This window comes from Pelophylax lessonae (genome assembly GCF_965119305.1).
Source record: "Pelophylax lessonae genome assembly, chromosome: 12".
Classification (NCBI taxonomy): domain Eukaryota; kingdom Metazoa; phylum Chordata; class Amphibia; order Anura; family Ranidae; genus Pelophylax; species Pelophylax lessonae.
The window spans coordinates 95,352,151-95,373,763 of NC_138779.1; the positions used below are offsets into that span (position 1 = coordinate 95,352,151).

Sequence of the window (21,613 nt, forward strand, 5' to 3'; positions counted from 1 at the left end):
CAATGTACCCATATTTATGCAAACAAGGAACACATGTAGGGGCCGTAATTCATGGTTAATGCTAAATTGATTGGCTGTAAAGGCCTTTAGAGTGCCCCCTCTGGAAAATTTGGAGTACTGTAGTTTTTTGGAGTTCCAGTTTTGAGATTCTTGACTTGTTTGGTATTTATTTACTTGACACAACCTCATTTTTTATATTTTACCAAAGCACTTATCAAGCAGATTCTATTGTGCTTATGTACACTACAATTATTTTTTGTATTTTTTTTAATGCAAATAAGAGTTTGATAAACAGTTGCCCTAATAGCATGTTACATAAAAATTGCAACTGCAACTTGTTCTACAGGATTTCTGCTTTCAGATAATGTATAATATTTTAAGTTTTAAAGTAATTTTTAGGCCTAAAATGTGTATTTTAATATGCGCAAAAAAAAAATGCAAAAGTGACCCTGGCAGGAAAAGGGTAACAAACAAATGCTCATCTGCCATAAAATAAAAAAGTAGCACGTTTTCATTACTGAGGATTCTGAGGAAAGGGGCACACCGTGGAATGTATCAATCCAAAATGCACCCCACGGTTATTCTAACTATTGCTTTCTCAGCAGTGTTCACATACCTGGAGGTTATGTGACAATCACATCATTTGGATAGAAATTTTGTGGATTGTAACAGATAAGCATATTAACACTACTGCTGTGAATGTCTTTAACTGTTTTATTAAAAAGACTTTATGTACTTAACAAGACCGGTACACTGCTGTTCTTTTATGTTTAACATTAGATTTCTTGGGATATCAAGTGCACTCATATCCTTCATCCAAGTCCAGGTTCAAGCCTTTAAAGAAAGCAAAATATCAAATACTGCACCGCAACTGTTACTAAATCTACTAATGCAAGGCAAATCACCATATTACACCAGCCTTTACCGGATCCCTGGTTTTGCAAAAAGTTATATCATTCCTGAGGTTCAAAAAAACGAATTTCTAAAGTGATTGTAAACGATCACCTTGTAAAACAAACCATTCAGCTTCAAATAGAAATGAAAGGCAAAACAGTTGTGTATAGATATAAAAACAACATTATTAATAACTTTTTCACCTTTTTTTTATAAGTGATCACATTCCCCCTGTTCTCAGCTCAGCTGCATAAGAGCTAGGGGAGGAGAAGCAGCAGCACACTGAGCTTCCCAGTGATTGGCTGTGCAGGGGGGGAGGGGTGTCAGGACAAGTCTGATCATTGGAAGAGAGCAGGCTGAATTCCCAGCATAACTAGATAACTGACCATGGTGTGTTCTCCTTCTTAGAGTGTTCAGTTTTATTAGGAGAGCAGAGGGACTGACAGGAACACCGAAGATTGCACACAAAGGAAGCAATACAAAGAGAACAGGAGACTTTTCTGCACAAGTACATGGTGCAGCTGGCACATACCAGGGATATTAAAAATTGGGTTATATACACTTTAAGGTGGTTATAAAAATAAACAAAAATTACAGCCAACCGCCCTGTGCTATTAATCTATCCTACACATTGGTTTTTAAAATGATGCCTGTATATACCTTATCTTCGATCTCTTTTGGCCTGTCACGTGAGCTCCGGTTACTCTATTCCTCCGATCTATGCGCTACAGTGGGAGGGGCCAAGATCTCCCTCTGACATCAAGCAGGGATGTCACGTGGCCACTGTGCTGGCCGCTCAGCCCCTCCCACTGTATCCCTTAGATGAGGGAGGTGAGCAGCCAGAGGTAACGTGGCTGGCCAGAACAGATCAATGAAAATGTTTTAAAAAAAACATTTACATGGTGTAAGATAGATTCATGGAACAGAGGGGCTGGCAGTAATAATTTTTTTCTACTGCCAGCTACTAATAGCGGTGGGGGGGGGGGCAAAGAGGGGGGAGAGAGACGCACACAGGAGATGACAGGCACTAAGGTGGGGGGAGTGGGAGAGAGGAGAGCTGCAGGATGAGGGAGGCACGTAAACTGACCAGGTTAATCAGGGATCAGCAGCCATGATTACAGTGGACAGCACACTAAGGGGAACACAGGAACAGGCAGGATCAACCAGGTTTTTTACAACTTAGAAAAGGGAAGATTAGACAGCACAAGCACTGTTCTTTTTATTCTGCTATAAGGGGTTTTAGGGTTGCAGCCATTTTAAGTCTAGCAAGGTTGCAGCTTGTTGTTTAACTAACACGTTCACCTATGTGCTTTACCATGGTACTAGTAGATTTCTCAGAGGCAGTGCATTAGATGTAATGACTGTCAGTCATCTGTAAATTTACCATATCTACACAAAATACTTTGAAGGATTTAGGCACAGAACATTTTATAAATTTTTCCTATCCAACACTTGGGCCTTTGCATGAACTTATGAAGACGGGATGTTGTGTAGTACTGTACAGTACATAAGTTTTTTCCCTTAATACAAAGATTTCCTTGTCACTATCAAAACCATTCCTGATGACCAAAATAACATTTTCTCAAGCTGTTGTGCAGATTTAACAGCAATGCATTTATATTTATCAAGTTGATTTAATTTCATAAATGTTACATTTGTTTTTAAATTTATTTTAGTTGTTTGCACTAATATATCCTACTTGATGGCAGGAACATCACTTTAAATGCTCATCCTGATTATTAAAAAAAAAAAAAAATATATTAAACAAACTTGTAAAAAAAAAAAAAAAAAAGTAACATTTAAATATGTGGAATAAGTCTCAGCTGATACAAAAATTACAATGTTGTGATATTGAAAATAGAACAAATAGGGTTTGGGGGAGACAGGGTAGATAGATAGGGCAATTGACCTTATTTACTAAGTGAAACTATTTAATATTTTTATTTTTTTGATTTATAATAATAAATCAAGCGCTATATAAAGGCTTTAGGCTGTCCCATTTAATGTTAAAGTTTGTTAATCCAAAAATATTTTTAAAAATGTTGTATTGCTTATGCAAAAGAAGAAACTAAAAGTTATTCAGATGATTGCGTTGTAAGTAACAAATTATAAAGATGAACAAGAAAGTTTTGTCCTATGAGATGATACCACAATTCGAATTATGTATAGATCATCTAAGATTCTTAAGCATTAGGTAATTGAATAGGATAGGTCACTTTTCACCAAGTTGTATTTTTTAAATGTAGAGAAAACATCCTTCACCTTCTGTGCCTTCTTTGTGGTTTCTAACATACTACAAATTCAAGATAATAAATATTACTAAAATTATGCATTTGAAGTTATTTAGAAGTTTCGTTCAGAATAAAAATGTGTAGAACGTATTACATATTATCCACCTGTTCATGTTTCCCTTTCTTCAGATTCCCTATGCAGAGCTGGGAGGTAAGACATTAGTGATGTCAGTCTATGATTTTGACCGGTTTTCAAAACATGATGCCATTGGTGAGGTCCGTGTACACATGAACACTATTGATCTGGCTCATGTTATTGAGGAGTGGCAGGACCTTCAATCAGCAGAAAAGGAAGAGGTAAGTCACATCACATCTACTTATTTAAGAACCAGTTGTAAAAACCTTGGATTTTTGGTGAAAAAATGTATTCATAATTAAACATTTTAGCATAAAATAATGTAAGTACTAAACATTTTAGTGGGCAGAACCAGTAAATAACATCCCTCCTGTTTGACATTTTGGTGGGTTTGCATTTGCCGATCCACTGGTATTTTTACATTTTTAAAAGTTTGAATAAAATTTAAAAGAAAAAGATTTTGTAACCCTCTGTTTCTCCAAACAATAATAGACCCCACACAATGCATACTGTCAAGTAGCCCCTAATGACAAAGGCACAATTGTCTTGCTAAGCTTACATCAATTTGAATGTCCTTAAAAATCAGGTGTGTACTCACTTGGGATGGGGAGAGGCTAAAAAATAATCAGACATCTTTATAAAAAAAAAAAAAAAAAATAGCTGCAGCTGAAAGGCAATGAGCTCTTCTATACCACATGGAACCAGTGAAGGTCTGTACATTGAGATGATGGAAGGATAACGTCACCTGTTCACTTGATACAAAGTAAAAATACACTCACAAAGTCACAAATTCCAGTTCTGACAGTTCTGAATCTCTGATTTGTTTACTAGATATTTTTTGAAGGATCAAACATAATATATATTGGCGTGACAGTCTAGGCCATCATCCGTTCGTATTGAAACCAAAAACCAAAGAAAAAATATTGGAATGTATAGGCCAAACAATGAGTCTCAGGATAAAATATCTAGTTTTTATTATACATGATGAAAAAGCAAAGAAATTCATAAAAACATTAATGTATGCTGCTTGATTGATTAACTGTACATGGAACAATAATATTGCTCTTACTTGATACAGCCAATAGAAAGAGATCCTTATGTGTCAACGCGTTTCACTATCTGGACGCATGAGTGAAGTACAGTAATCCTCTAAGAAAAATATAATAATAGTATATAAGGTTCAAACAAATTAATAAATGTATATTATATTGCAACAATTTCATTAAGTATCAAACATTCAATACAAAACACTTTCAGTAATGTATTTAACAGACCAAAAGGAAGCAAAAAAGAGAAGTAAATTTTTTATGATTTATATACACAAGTTTTTTTTACCAAAATTGCAAGGGTATTCTCTCTCTCCTCAGCCACGCCAGGTCTCTTCTTCAGGATAGGAAAACATCTTAACCATGTTGACTCTCGGGCTACCATGCATTGTGGTGTTCTGCGTTATTAAAAAATGTCATGTGTGTTTTTTCCTACATTGGGGTGCATTGGCAGCCTATTTAAAATTAATGTACATACTGTACAAATAGAAAAAAGATCAAATTGCGCATCCATTGGTCTTAAGTTTTGTCAATTTCACACTAGATTGACACAGAAATTTGCACTCTTTGATGGATAATTCAGCGTCATACAAAGCACTACTGTAGCAGCATCAATGTTATAATAGTAGGGAAATAACCTAGCTGTAATAATACAAAAAAAGAAAAAGACACAACAGTGGGACAGTAAACATAACTGGTTGTAGAAAAAAGATACAGTAGTAGTTGCACTCAGAAAACTTCCAGCAAAACTAGGGTTTATTGAGGTCACTAAGGACAGAAACACTTCAGGTACACTTTAGATATTGAAAGCAACACTTAGGGTACACAAAGGATGCCAGACTGTAAAGTCCTCTAGCAATCATCAAGAAGCATGGTAGTCAAGTGCACGAAGCCCAATTTTACCACCATATAATTGTAGCCACAGGCAGGCACAGAATTAGTGCATTATATGGAAAAAAAAAAAAAAAAAAAACATTAATGGCTAGAAAACTTATGTATTACACAGATACACAAAGTGGATTGTATAATTCAGCTGATGGATGGTGCACAGCGTCCACTTGTGGGTCCACAGATTTTTATGTAATGGTGATGCCTTGCTTGCTTTGTGTTTCTGACTACCAAACTTCTTTATGATTATAAGGCCCCTTTTACATTGGTAGAGTCCACCAGCGGATCTGGCCGCTCAGCAGGGGATTTCTCCGCTGATCCACACTGAGCAGACAGGTGATACAGATACAGTCCGTTGTTCTCTATGGAGCTTTCGGGTGGAGTTGGACTGCCTGTCCGTTTCCATCCGACTGTCATCCGATCAAATCCTCCAGATGGATGGAGAATGGATCCCCATCTGTCTGTTTTTAGCAGACAGGATTGCATTGGATGTCAGTGACTGTCAGAAGACATCTGCAGCTCCATGGAGAGCAATAAATGGTCCGATCAAATCCAAAAACTGACAAACTGACCCGATTGGTTCACTAGTGTGAAAGGGACCTTAGAGGGGCCTTTTGCAGTCTAGGATGTGTACCTGAGTGTCACTTTCAATGCCTGAATTGTACCTGTGTTTTTAAGCCTTGATCAGCATGAAAAGCCCAATTTATATGAAAGTTGTATAGGTGCAACCATTGCTATATATTTTCTTCCCCAAGTGGTTAGGCTTACTGCACTAATGTATGCCCAATATGTTATCTTTTCTTTTTGCAATCATAAAAAATGGGCTGCCTTAACACAACAAATGGCATTGTGCATTGCACATGCAGTGCGATAGCACTCCACAATGGATTGTAAATCAGCTCCAATGTGAAACTAAATGGAATTAGGTCAGTTTTGTTTTAATGAATTTTCAAATTGATTTGTTGTTAATCAGATATTTTTTATATTTCTTTACTAAATTATATATGTGCTATATGAATTTGGGTTAGCTCAAAAACTGTACAGTACAGCAGTAATGATCTCCTTTTTTAGGCAGAATCAAATGTACCTTGCTGCCATTGGGGAACCCAGCCTTGATTCCAGATTTAAGCGCAGCTGCCACACCATACTTAAATATGTGCGCATCTACAATAAGAAAATGATCCACACATGAACCTCTCCAGGTTTCAGCATCTTTATGGGAATTAAAACATTTATCTATCATCCATTGATGGACACAGAAACTTAAGCCCCGTACACACGTACCGATTGTCAGCCGTAAATATTCGGCCGACGACCGATCGCCCGATTGTAGGCTTGTTAGTATGATGCTTCCCACAGCCGACAGCGCATTTTCGGCCGAACAGAATCTGTCGTGCAGGCATTAAAATTTTTGTTGGCCAACACCAGAACGGCCGATTGTTCGCCAGTCAGTACAGATTTCGTCCGACAGACAGCCGATTAGCAAGACTGGGCATGCTCAGAAAAGAATAAAGACAAGGAAAGTTAACCATCACATGACATCACTTCTGCAGTCGGCTGTTGTTGGCCGACAAAATTCGTGTGCAGTCTTTTGCAGTTTTCAACAGACACGACAGCCCTGGACAAAAGACGGCCGATCGTTCGGCCGACGATCGGCACGTGTGTACGGGGCTTTAGTCAGTCATTCCTAGCTGCTGCCTACAAAAACAATTGATGGCTGGCCCCATCCTGCCCCTAACCATTATGCCTCAGCTTTTTTTACTAGTGCCCTAAGAGGTTAAACACTATTTCCTTAGCTCTGCAGATAAAATGTGCAATTTTATTTTTCTTTGGTGACTTCAGTCAAGACTGCAAATCCTCTACACTGCAGCCATTTGAATTGGTGTATTCTCAATAGCAGCTTTGGAGGCAGTACCTTGACCCTGCTGGATTGGTAGATTGCAGAGCTAGCCTGAAATGTGGCCTTCAGGCAATCTGCTCTGTTTGTGGTGCTTTCAAGACCTTTGTGTACTATGTTAATTAGCCACAGGACACTCTCCAGGTCCAAAGCTGTGGCACAGACTCAGGTGTAACCCAGTGTCTAAAGACGCAATCTGTTAATAGGTTTCTTGACCTGGTGTGGCTAGCTGGTAGTGTAATCTTTGGACACTGCATTGTGGCACTTTTCTAGACCTTGGTTAATTAGCCTCTTTCTGCGTCCAGAACCATAGCACAGGCTGGAACATGACAATGTCTGTGAAGACTCACTTAGGGGTTGATTTACTAAAGTCAAAAAGACTGTGCACTTTTAGTAGTGTAGTTGTACTCTACAAGTGCAGCTGCTCCAGAGCTTAGTAAATAAGGTAAAGCTTCACTTTTCAAAGAATACCCAATCCCATATAAGGAAAAAAACAGTTTTTCTGGATGATTGGATGATGGAAGTCAGCAAAGCTTCTTCAAATGTACTAAGCTCTGAAGCAACTGCACTGTGCAAAGTGTACAGTCTATTTGCCTTTAGTAAATCAACCCCTAAATAAGCAAGATGATTAAGGCTGAAGCAGCAGGCGCTATCTCACAGTTGGAACCGTTTGGCGCTATTTTTAACTTCCCTGCTATTTTTTGGAGCCTTTCTTCCGTAATGTGTTAGGGCAGAAGTTTAAGGCCTTTTGTGATCCTTGATTTATCCTTGAATATTAATTACATTGTAGATCTGTTTTCCAGTTTTTCCTTTGGGGATGTTTTTTAAAGAATGGGAAATCTTCCAGTTTTTCCTTACTCCTGTTGTTTGGTATGTTCTCCTGGTTCGAGTAGATACATACTATATGTACTTGTCTAAGCATTGGGTTGATCCTCTATGACCTACCCTGGGTTGCTAGTATTTTCCCTGTTCTGTAGGAAACATTCAAAATATAAAAACGTATACAGCATATGAGTCACAAGCTGCCTCCCTCATATATATTGCCCTCAGTGGTGATCTAAAGTTGGATGTATACTTCTTATCTGCAGTGCACCACCGATAGTGCATTATTTCTGTGAGTGTCTTATGGAAAGCACTATGCATTTTATTATGTTCTGATTTCTGGGTACTAATTTCATACTGCCTGAAGTGTACTGGTTGGATTGTATTGAATGGAGGACCACATTGCTTGGGAATATCTACTATATCCCTTAAGGGGACATGCGTATACGATCTAGTATAAGTCAAAAATGGAGGTGAGTTGCTACTGGTGACGAGGTGTGCAGCACAAGGTGTTTTTTACATATCACTGATGTTAAGGGATTCTAGAACATTAGACATTGGAATTTCAACACTTACTTTTTTTTTTTTTTATTGTCACAAACATGCACTTGGACTTGGGACATACAGTAATTGCTGGTCTTATGTATCTTTTAATTTACTTTTATATTGAATAATATGCAGCACTGAATCACTTTTTTTATATTTTGTATGCTTAGATGTGTACTACACTTTTAGATTTGAGCAGCAGCATTCTTTATACTATAAATAAAAGAGAGAGAACAGAGCAGCGCCACCTGAGTGTAGTATTAAAACAATACTTTATTGGCATAAAAGGTAATGCACTCACATGAGTGATAGGAAAGCAGGCTTTACAGCAAGTCATCCGATCCACTGCAGGGGAGGCAGGAGAGGTGTAGACAGCCCTGGGTCCTGGCTGTGTCAGTGGCTTCTGGCACTTCTTGGTGTCCTGTTGGCGTCACAGCTTCTCCCTCATCACATCCGGTGGAAGCGGGGTGGTGCTAGCGTTCGAGGCATGCATGCCCCTTCATTAGGCATTGTCTAATCTTTATACTATATATTTTCTTATATGTTTCAATACAAGTTTTAATCACCTTTTTTCAATTGATTGGATATAGAGGTGTGCACAAGGGTATTTTATCACAATTTATCCTAATATTCTATAGGAAACTTTGCTTCTTCTGGTTCAGATTCAGGCATTGGTCCTTCTGGACGTTGCAGATGGTTTCTGGTTCTGTCTTAGTGTAGCGCTACCCCCGCATGATCCACTGGATTTTGGGTCCCCCTTTTCCTGCACAACCAGGCAACATGCATTTTTGTTCCATTCAGAGACAAGGGTTTATTAGGGAAAAAACTACTTGGTGAGAGTATAGGGGTTATGGGATGCCCAATTTGACTTAAAAAAGCTATGATGAGGACGACCTCCTTTCTCTATGTAATCCAGAAAATGAACATACACTTGACCGCTTCATGGGAGCTCTAGGTCCCCAGAGTAGAATTTAAGTGAAATCTTTGCTTGCAGGAGCTCTATGCTCCTTTATACCAGCACACCCGGCTGCTTAGTGAAATGTCCCAGGACAAGGCATTGGGTCACAGCTTGCTAACACAGTCTCAGAAAAGCTTGCTTGATATACATTTGGCAATTAACACTTTTTTGCCCTGGGGATGTAGAAGTGCTCACACTGTCCCTGGAAATCCCGCTGCCTCAGAAGTGACGACTATTCAGGCCTCCTACTGTACAGGCTCTTCTTTGCAAGCCAGGGTGTCTCCCAACAGTGATCATTGGATAGTGGAGATCTCTCGGTACTTTTTCCTATCTCAGCTCCCAGCCTGGAGACAGAGCCCCCCTCAACTCGGGGTCCCATCTCAGGCCACACCATACAACTTCCTCTTTCAACTCCAGGCCTGAAGGCAGAGCCCCCCTTTAACCCAGAGTCCCCTTCTAGGCCACCCAACACAGCTTTATCGGTCCATCTCCCACCCGTCTCCCCTGCTGGCCTTCTGCCTGAGGAATGGCCACATTCCGATAAATATGGAGATTAGCACCTCCTGACCTCCACCTACTGGCTTCCAGAAACTGCTCCAAGCGCTAGAATGAGGGGGAGGTACCAGAAGCCTGACCTGTAGAGCACTCAAGCCTGACCTACAGTAACCTGACCCAATTACAGACTTACACAACTACCATGAATCACAAACACAAATTTATCTACACTAATCTAGCACTAGAGGGTGCTTCATCACATTTGTCAGTTGCTCTTGCCCACCTCTTAGTTGGACTGCTTTTGGACATCCTAAATATCTTACATAGTACATAGTTACATAGTAGGTGAGGTTGAATAAAGACAATAGTCCATCCAGTTCAACCTGTGTAGGTGTGTGTGGCCGTACTCATCTCACATACCCCTGAATGTTCTGATCTTTGAGATGTACGTCCAAGAGTCTTTTGAAAGCCACCATACTTCCCACAGAAACCACCTCTTGTGGTAGAGAATTCCAAAATCTTGTAGCCCTAACAGTAAAGAACCCCCCAAGTTTCCTGAGGCTAAAACGGTTTTCCTCTAATCGCATTGTATGCCCTCTAGTCCTCATGCAATCCTTCCGACAGAATAGCTTTTTTTCTATGCTGAGATCACCATTGAGATATTTATAAATTGCTATCATGTCCCCTCTCAGGTGTCTCTTCTCCAGGGAGAATAAATCAAGCGATTGCAGATGCTCTTCATACTTAAGGTCCTCCAATCCCCTAATTAGTTTAGTTGCCCTTCTCTGGACTCTCTCCAGCTCCAACACATCCCTCCTGAGGACTGGCAACCAGAACTGGACAGAATACTCCAGATGTGGTCGGACCAGAGTTTTATAAAGTGGTAGGATTATAGTTTTATCTCTGGAATACATCCCTTTCTTTATGCATGCTAATATTCTGCTGGCTTTGGCAGCTGCCGCTTGACATTGCATGCTACTGCTTAGTCTATCCTCTACCAAGACTCCCAGATCTTTCTCCATTCTTGATTCCCCCAAGGGTTCCCCCCCTAACGTGTATTGTGCTTTTATGTTTTTAGTCCCCAAGTGCAAAACCTTACACTTCTCCACATTAAACCTCATTTGCCATGTCGTTGCCCACTCTGTTATTTTGTCCAGGTCATTCTGTAGGAATCTAATAATTACTAAATGCCTACAGGTATGTCTCTCAATGGACAATAAAGAAGATTTGGTCTTTGTACTTACCATAAAAAAACTTTTTCTTGAAATCCATTGAAGGATACAGGTCTCACCCCTCTGGCTGACAGTTTGCAAAGAGGCTGTCATTTTAACTTTTTCTTCTGTTTGCCAGTGTCCAAATCTTCTGTAGGCAGAAGCATACAACCCAAATGTCTAAGAATCACTAAATTGCCGTGCCCTTTACTGGACTTCAATAAAAAGCTTTTAGAGTGCGTACAAAAATTGTGAGTTTTCATCAACATCTAATTTTAGACTGGTAGACTTGCACTAAAATGTCCGATAAAGCTATTGGAAAAAGGATGAGTCACTGCAATATTTAAACTTCACATTACGCTCTTGAACTCTGTTAACCACTTCTGGACCGCCCGCTGCAGTCTTACATCAGTGTTTTGACGTTGAATACTGGTGTTATGGCAGCAGATAGCTGTCATAACTCTGGTATTTTCTTACAGGGCGGGCGGTCCTCTTTCATAAAAGTGGTCCCAGCGGCGGATTTGCCACGGGGTCACTTTTATGGGCAGCAGGAGAGGTGTCCCCCCCTCCCACTGCTTCCCGGTCGTTTTCCCCGCTTACCGGAGCCGTCGGTAGCGGGGAAAATGATCTGATCCGTCCATGTCCCAGGCAGGAAGTCGAGTGAGAGCAAGATGGCCCCCTTTTGACTCTATGACCTTGAAGGACCAAGGCAACGTTATACGTCGCTTTCTCCCAATGGCCTTAAATGGTCCATTTTTTTCATGCTGAAAAAAAATGACATTTTTATTTTTTTTTGCTTTTAAGGGTAGATGTGAGATCTGAGGTCTTTTTGACCCTAGATCTCACATTAACCACCTCAATACTGGGCACTTAAACCCCCTTCCTTCCCAGACCAATTTTCAGCTTTTAGTGCTGTTGCATTTTGAACAATTGACAATTGCGCGGTCATGCAACACTGTACCTAAACCAAATTTGTGTCATTTTTTCCCCACAAATAGAGCTTTCTTTTGGTGGTATTTGATCACCGCCAGGTTTTTTCTTTTTTGGTGCACAAATAAAAAAAGACCGAAAAGTTTGAAAAAAAAAAAAGTTTTTTGTTTAGGTTATAAAATTTTGTAAATGGATATGTTTTTTCCTGCACTGATGAACACTGATGACGCCGCACTGATAGGCACTGATGAGGAGACACTGATGGGGTGGCACTGATATGCAGCACTGATGGGCACTGATAGGTAGCACTGATATGCAGCACTGATGGGCACTGATATGTGGCACTGATAGATAGCACTGATATGCAGCATTGGTGGGCACTGATAGGCAGCGCTGATGGGCACTGATAGGCAGCACTGATGGGGACTGATCGGCGGCACTGATGGGCACTGATAGGCGGCACTGATGGGCACTGATAGGTGGCACTGATGGGCGGGACTGATCGGCACTGATGGGGGGCTCTGATAGGCACTGATAGGCAGCACTGGTGGGCAATAATGGGCACTGGTGGGCGGCACTGATAGATGGCAATAACGGGCACTGGTGGGCAGCACTGATAGATGGCATTGGTGGGCAGCACTGATAGGGGGGCACCACTGGCAGGCTCTCTGAGCCCTGTTTGCCATCCCTGGTGGCCATGGTGGGCATCCCTGGTGGTCATGGGTGGGCATCCCTGGTGGCTCTAGTGGCCCCCCCTCCCCCCAGGGCTGCACTGGTAATCAATCATCTGATTACCAACACAGACCCCCCCTGTGATCAGTGAGTAATCAGAAATACTCACTGATCACCCCGGCTGCAGAATCGATCCTCTGCTCTTCTCCTCACTGACAGGATCTGTCAGGAGGAGAAGAGATCGAAGCCGTTACAACGGCTGTATTGACATTACATGACGGCTGTGATTGGACACAGCCCTCATGTGATCAGGAGGGCCAATCACAGGGCCCTCCTGCTGAGTCTTGTTGCTCTGTGTCCTAGGGACACAGGCACATCGAGATCGCGCCGCTGCGCGCGCCCGCGGCGGCGTGATCTCTCTCCTTCTGAAGGACGTCCATTCAGAAGGACGAGACTCCCGCCCGGCCGTATATCTACAATGGCCCGGGTGGGAGGTGGTTAAAGAGGACTTGTCCTGCTTATTTCTATTACAAGGGATTTTTACATTCCTTGTAATAGGAATACAAGTGATAAAAAAAAAACCTTTTAAAGGGACAGTGTAAAAAAAAATAAAAAAATAATAAATAAATAAAAAGTAATATAAATAATAAAAAAAAAATTAAAGCGCCCCGTCACTCCAAGTTTGAACGCAGAAGCGAACACATACATAAATCATGCCCACATAAGTAAACGGTGTTCAAACCACACATGTGAGATATCGCCGCGATTGTAAGAGCGAGAGCAATCATAATTACTGGTAACCTGTAGAAATGTTTAAAGTGTTGCCTATGAAGATTTTTAAGAACCAAGGTTTGTCGCCATTTCACGAGCGTGCGCAGTTTTCAAGTATCACATGTTGGGTATCTATTTAATTGGCGTAACATTATCTTTCACAATATGGAAAAAAATTGGGCTACTACTTTTTTCTTATTTTTTAGTTTAAAAAAGTGTATTTTTTTTGCAATGATCTCCATTTAATTCTCCAGGGTCTCTGCAAAAAAAAATATATATATATATATATTTTATGAACAGCAAGTGTCAGAAATAGGCCTGGTCCTTAAATGGATAACATTAGCAAGAGGTAAGGAAAATGGTAAATTAATCTAAAGCTCCACCTGCTTGCTTTAATTAATATAAAACATTAATTTGCAAAAATTCACATTTATCTAACTAAGAAAAATATATATATATATATATTTTATTATAAATAAAGAAAATACTATATGTATAAACCATGGCACTCCTAGGATGAAGATGTAAGTACAGTGCCTTGAAAAAGTATTCATACCCCTTGAAAGTTTTCACATTTTGTCATGTTGCAATCAAGAAAGTAAATGTATTTTATTGGGATTTTTTTGTGATAGTCCAACAAAAAATGGCATATAATTGTGAAGTGGAAGGAAAATGATAAATGGTTTGATACCCCTAACTAAAATCTAGTGGAACCAATTGCCTTCAGAAGTCACTTCATTAGTAAATAGAGTCCACCTGTGTGTAATTAATTTGCATATAAATACAGCTGTTATGTGAAGCCCTCAGAGGTTTGTTAGTGAACCCTAGTGAACAAACAGCATCATCAAGGCCAAGGAACACACCAGACAGGTCAGGGATAAAGTTGTGGAGAAGTTTAAAGCAGGGTTAGGTTGTAAAAATATCCCAAGCTTTGGACAATTCACAGAGCACTGTTCAATCCATCATCCAAAAATGGAAAGACTATGACACAACTGCAAACCTACCAAGACATGGCCGTCCACCGAAACTGACAGACCAGACAAGAAGAGCATTATTCAGAGAAGCAGCCAAGAGGCCCATGGTAACTTTGGAGGAGCTGCAGAGATCCACAGCGCGGGTGGGAGAATTTGTCACAGGACAACTATTAGTCACGTACTCCACAATTCTGGTCTTTATGGAAGTGTGGCAAGAAGACAGCCATTGTTGAACGAAAACCATAAGTAGTCCCGTTTGCAGTTGTGGGGGGCACAGCAAATGTGGAAGAAGGTGCTCTGGTCAGATGAGACCAAAATTGAACTTTTTGGCCTAAAAGCAACATGCTATGTGTGGCAGAAAACTAATACTGCACATCACCCTGAACACACCATCCCCACTGTGAAACATGGTGGTGGCAGTATCATGTTGTGAGGATGCTTTTCTTCAGCAGGGACAAGGAAGCTGGTCAGAGTTGATGGGAAGATGGATGGAGCCAAATACAGGGCAATCTTAGAAGAAAACCTGTTAGAGTCTGCAAAAGACTTGAGACTGGGGCGGAGGTTTACCTTCCAGCAGGACAACAACCCTAAACATACAGCCAGAGCTACAATGGATTGGTTTAGTTCAAAGCATGTTCCCATGTTAGAATGGCCCAGTCAAAGTCCAGACCTAAATCCAATTGAGAATCTGTGGCAAGACTTGAAAATTGCTGTTCACAGATGCTCTTCACCCAATCTGACAGAGCTTGAGCTATTTTGCAAAGAAGAATGGGCAAAAAATGTCACTCTCTAGATGTGCAAAGCTGGTAGAGACTTACCCAAAAAGACTGGCAGCTATAATTGCAGCGAAAGATGGTTTTACAAAGTATTGACTCAGGGGGGCTGAATCAGGGCCGGAGTGGGACTCATTTTCAGCCCTGGAGCTTCATGCCTTAGACCGGCCCACTTTAGTTCACCTGACTGAAAAACTCCCACACATGGCATCATCCCATCCTACCTTGTCGCTAGGACTTTTCTAAAACACTCCCAGCTGTTCACCTCCACCATCATAATGGTGAGCTCCGTCTCCGCACTTTTTCTCCCCTAGTGCAGTAGGTGTGAGCTAAAAAGTCACTCATGTGATGGTGGAAGTGAACAGTAACAGCTAGGCATGTCTTACCAACAAGGCGGGATGGGATACCATCACTGGGAGTTTTTTTTGTCAGGTTTCAGGAGGTATATAAATGGCCTTTACCTATAACAAGGGCTTTATTCATCTTTAGTCAGAGCTTTACAATTTAATTTTATCTACTAACCCCCCCCCCCCCCTTATCTGTATTGGCAGTTTTTGGAAAAGATGAACTAGTCCTTTCATGTTCACCAAAACATGCAGTTTGGCTCAGGCGCGGACTGACAACTCATGGGGTCCCCGGGCAATAGGGGATCATGGGGCCCCCTGTGACCCCGTCCATGTGTCCCGGCCCACACTCAAGCAGCTTATCAGTACCCATCAAATGCAGCTTATCAATGCCCATCAATGCAGCCTCACCAATGCCCATCAAATGCAGCCTTACCAGTACATATGAAATGCAGCCTCATCAGTGCCCATCAAATGCAGCTTATTAGTGCCCATTAATGAAACCTCACCAGTGCTCATCAAATGTAGCTTATCAGTGCCCATAAAATGCAGCTTATCAGTGCCCATCAAACGCAGCCTAATCAGTACCCATCAAATGCAGCCCCATCAGTGCCCATCAAATGAAGCCTCACCAGTGCCCACCAAATGCAGCTTATTAGTGCCCATCAATGCAACTTCACCAGTGCCCATCAATGCAGCATCAATAGTGCCTATCAAATGCAGCCTCACCAGTGCCCATCAAATGCAGCCTTATTAGTGCCCATCAGATGCAGTTTATCAGTGCCAATCAAATTAAGCGTATCAGTGCCCATCAAATGCAGCCTTACCAGTGCCATCAAATGCAGCTTATCAGTGCCCACCAAATGCAGCTTATTAGTGCCCATCAGTGCAACTTCACCAGTGCCCATCAATGCAGCATCAATAGTGCCTATCAAATGCAGCCTCACCAGTGCCCATCAAATGCAGCTTATTAGTGCTCATCAATGCAACCTCACCAGTGCCAACAAATGCAGCCTTATTAGTGCCCATCAGATGCAGTTTATCAGTGCCAATCAAATTAAGCTTATCAGTGCCCATCAAATGCAGCCTTACCAGTGCCATCAAATGCAGCTTTTTAGTGCCCATCTAATGCAGCTTATCAGTGCCCATCAAATGCAGCTTATCAGTGCCCATCAAATGCAGTTTATTAGTGCCCATCAAATGCAGCTTATTAGTGCTCATCAATGCAACCTTACCAGTGCCATCAAATACAGCCTTATTAGTGCCCATCAATGCAACCTCACCAGTTCCATCAAATGCAGTCTTATTAATGCCCATCAAATGCAGCTTATCAGTGCCCATCAAATGCAGTCTGTTAGTGCTCGTCAATGCAACCTCACCAGTGACAACAAATGCAGCCTTATTAATGCCCATCAAATGCAGCCTTATCAGTGCCTGGATCACACAGAGAAGTGATCTCTCGCTGTGTCACGGAGCTTGAATTTAAATTGCCCGGCGGCCGCTGTCAACAAAGTCCCCCCTCCTAGGCTGGCTCCTATGATACAGGTCACACTGATTCAATTTCCCAGCATTGGATCAGTGTGCCGTCTATCATAGGAGCTGGTCTAGGATGCAGGACTTTGTTACAGCGCTGCGGAACAATTTAGATCCAAGTTCCGTGACACAGCAGGAGATTGCCGCTCTGTGCGACATACACAAGGAGAGGAGGAGGAAGGGGAGCACTCTGACAGGGGCGCCCCAGAATGACGTCATTGATGCAATTGTGATTCAGTTGTTCCCTGCATTGATGGAGAATCGTTTAAGGCTGAATCGCAATGCATCGATTATACGATTATTTTCAACACCCCTACTTGACCACCAATGTTAGTCCCGGTTCACATTAGTGCAATGACAGACATTGCATGTGATTCGCAGCGCACTGCTCTGAAAATCACATGATGTCTGTGTGATACGAATTAAGCCATACCGATTGTATGGCTAAATTCGCATCACATTTGGACACAACTTGCACAGGACCCTTTTTTGGGTCCGCAGCAGAATTGGATTGCATGGGTGTTCACATCTATGCAATCCGATTCATGTCTGAACTGTCAGTTCCCACTGCGATATGTGAACTGATCTGAGGATGTCAGTAGCTTTGTATTGACACCCCCAGCGATTCGCATATGGCAGTGTGAACTGCCTGCGAGTTGAATGCGATGCTGGAACCCGCAGTGAATTCGTAGGTTTCCCGCATCGCATATATGTGAACTGGGATTAAGAGACATTCTTCCAGCTAAGGTGTACAGATGTCAGTGTTAGGGAAAAGCCCTTAGTGTACAGATATCAGAGATATATATAGGGAATAACTCATTAAGTCCTATTCCCAATAGATAACACTGATATCTGTACACTGAGTGGCACTCACTATACTGGGGAATAGCAGCTGCTAGAAGAGTACTGGGAAAGAAGGAATGAACACTCAGTCAGTCTGGCTGGTGATTATAGCACACACAACACATTAAACTTCTGTCATTATTACACACTGACCTGCTGCTACACACAGGGCAGGTCAGGCTGCTTAGCTCCGAGGTGACTCTGCTCGGCTCTGCACTCTACAGCCTCCATCTCCCTCACCCGAGGCAGTGATGTGTAGCCCCGCCCCTCAGCTGAATTCCCCAGAGGGAGGGGTGGCCAGAGCTCCTGTCCCTGCCATCATCTCCACACGGCTGACGGCTCCGTGATTACTCTCTGATCCATCCTGTGATAGGGTGCCATCTATGGAATGGCAGGAAGGAGTTAATACCTTGCATTATTACCTACCTTGATTGCAGGAATACCCACTCCAAATAGATAAAAACATCCTATTTTATCATTACACTTTGTATAACTTATTAATAAAACATAAATAATAAATAGGGCACTCGGACTCACTGCTGGATAAAAAAGGCCGCGGCTTGTTTATTAACTGGTACAAACTTTAAATAACACAACCAATAATATTTTTCTTCAACATATCACATAAGAACCAACCCAGTCATGAACAACTCGGGTTGTATTTAATAATAAAATTAACCATCAATCTGTAATCATCCGACCAACACTACTTTTTATCAATCACAAAAAACGTCCCCCTCTGATACAGAGGTGACCCAACCAGTATAATATTTTAAGCCGCGACAAACCAAGGGGAGGGAGGGAGGGAGGGAGGGGAAAAAACAGGTAGGAGATTTTGATGAGATTGAGCCCTGAGGGCTCGGACACTTCTTTAAATAGCCCTATTCCTGAGGTAACCTTTCTCCCATAGGTGGGAAAGTGTGGGCGTGGAAAGGGGCTTATTCGCTGCACTGACTGGAACATCTAAAAACTGCCTAGCTACTCTACATAACCTGCCCAGCTACCATCTTAGGCGGGAATTCCTGAGCAGGAGAAGCTAGGAAAACAAGCCCCAGGTCAAAAGTTCACCTCACTGACTAAAACTGAATAACTAGGGTACCATTTGACTAAAATGGCTGAACTCAAGCTAACCTAGCTTTATCTCACCCTTCCGCCATCCCATAAGAAAGAGGGGCTTATATTAGCCCCCTTTCCAATATTCTTCCATGCCTCCCACAAGAAGTGTATCACTTGCGAGCCAATTATCGGCAGCGCTGGGCGGCCTGGGGGCGTGTTTTTGGAGTAGGACCGAGGCATGGAACGCTGCATGTCCTGGAAGTGAGTTTAGCGAGCATCCTGGGACTGGTTGCCATGAAATGACAACGGCCCTCGACCAATCCGGCCCACCGGGAATTCTCCCGGTGCTCCCGATTAGCCGATCCGGGCCTGGGCTGAATACACGTGCACACCACCTCACTTTTTAGATATTATTTTGTAAAAAATTTAAAAAAACATTTATCATTTTCCTTCCACTTCACAATTCTGTGCTTCTTTGTGTTGGTCTATCACATAAAATCTCAATAAAATCCATGCCTTAAAGCATTTGTTAACCTAAAAATAAATATTGATCCTGTTCCCTTAAAGCATGTTATACAGCACAGTGCCTGTGCTGTATAATTTGGCCCCTTCTATCACCTAAAAAATCTGGCTGATCCTGCCTGGGTATACCCACCCCCCTCTGTAAACTGACCATGGTTTATCATGGCTCCTGAATCCTGACACCGTGGTCAGTTTACGTGCCTCCATCATCCACAGCTCTCCTGTCCTCCTCTATCCTCTCTCCCCCCTCCCTCCCTGCCTGTGTGCTCCTATGCCAGTGCCCACCACCTCCCCTCCTGATGCTGTAGTTTAATTTAATGTTTTATACCACCCTGTCTGTTTAATAACCCTGTGTGTCCCTGTGTCTATATTTTTAAACATAAGCCTTTCTTTACCAGTTTTCAGAGTGCCGATCGTCGCTCACGTGACCCGCCGGGTCTCTCCTCCTCCCCTCCTGAGTTTCATCAGCGGGGAATCCTTGGCTCTGTCCACTGCCGCTGGGGAGAGGAAAGAGTTGGTGGGTCACGTGAGCGGCGATCGGCGCTCTAAAAACTGGTAAAAAATGGCTTATTTTTCATAAAACACAGGGACACACAGGGTTATTGAACAGACAGGATGGGATAAAGTGGATAAACAAGTGGAGTTTTTATTTTTTGTTTCATTGGAGACTGGGGGTGGGATAGTAAAGATCTCTTTACCAAATCACCAGGTAAAGAGTAACAATATGTTCACCTTTACCTGAGGGCAAATAGGTTGCATATAAATGGCTCACATTCAAGCCACCTTTTGGAGGTAGTGGTGGTGATAGCAAAACATGGTTAGCCTGCTGCTTTCATGAGGTTTTGCTGCCCTATGCCTGGGAATAGATGGATTTTTTACAAGTCTAAGGTGGGAAGGGACATGGCAAGGAAGACAAGGTGGAGAAAAAAGCATTGACATGTAAGGTTGTCTGTGCCAGACTATACATTTGCTGTACATTTTTTTAAACCTTTCCTAATTGTATTTATCCTAATCTGAAACTTTCAAAAACTTGCACCAAAAACAGAGTTAGTCATTCAAACAACAAGCCACCTCTAAATCACATATTACATTACAAAAATGAAAAGCTATGGCCTTTTCTTCACCTGCTGTATAAATAAGCTCTGGTGCATGCTGGCTCACAACATTTTTCATTTACAGCATCCACAGTGAGTAATGATTCCTTATTTACCTTTAAATTAATAGGCTCCCTATGGAGTTTACTTTCTGTGTTTTTCCCCTGCTGTGACATTAGGTTTTCCCATATTTATTCACTGTGTTATGAGTAACTACAGACTTAATCACCAATTATGCAATGCCTGGTGATTTTCATAGCTTCCTCACATGTATTTCAGGAAATTATTATTTTAAACTGCTAAGGAACCATCCGCTTTCCCCAAACTAATCTTGCATATTAAAAAAAATAAATAAATTTACTATAAAATAATATTGCTAATTTGCGTTTGTTTAGGCAGATACAATAAGCAGAATGAAAAGAACAGTCAATGTAATAATCCTATTTAAGAAAAATAAATAAAAAAATGGATCAGTCCTACCGGAAATACTCTTTTAAATCTATTTCAAGTTGGTGTTAGTTACTGAGCTATATGTCAGAACAAGAGTTTACAGTGGTCGAGAAAAAAAAGACATGCCTGGAGGAATCCTATAGCTCTACCTCCTGGCTGGAGACAGTAAATATTAACAACTTAAGCCCCGGAAGATTTTACCCCCTTCCTGACCAGGGCCTATTTTGCGATTCGGCACTGCGTGAGTTTAACGGACAATTGCGCGGTTGTGCAACGCTGTACCTAAACAAATTTGAAGTCCTTTTTTTCCCACAAACAGAGCTTTCTTTTGGTGGTATTTGATCACCTGTGCGATTGTTTGATCATGCGCTATAAACAAAAAAAGAGCGTCAATTTTGCAAAAATAACAATATTTTTCACATTTTTTTATATGAAATTCCCCAAAAAAAGTAAAAATCTAAATTTTTTAACATTTTCGGCCAATTCGTTTTAATGCTACATATGTTTGGTAAAAAAAAATTGCAAAA

At 41.5% G+C, this 21,613-nt stretch overlaps 1 protein-coding gene across 1 annotated transcript in view; it reads left to right on the plus strand.

Moving 5' to 3' along the window:
- Positions 1-21,613, plus strand: part of LOC309567900 (synaptotagmin-1-like) — a 417,492-nt gene that overhangs the window by 345,861 nt on the left and 50,018 nt on the right. Inside the window, exon 6 of the mRNA XM_082273424.1 lies at positions 3,315-3,482. Within this exon, the coding sequence (XP_082129550.1) occupies positions 3,315-3,482 (168 nt within the window). The remainder of the gene's footprint in view (positions 1-3,314; positions 3,483-21,613) is intronic.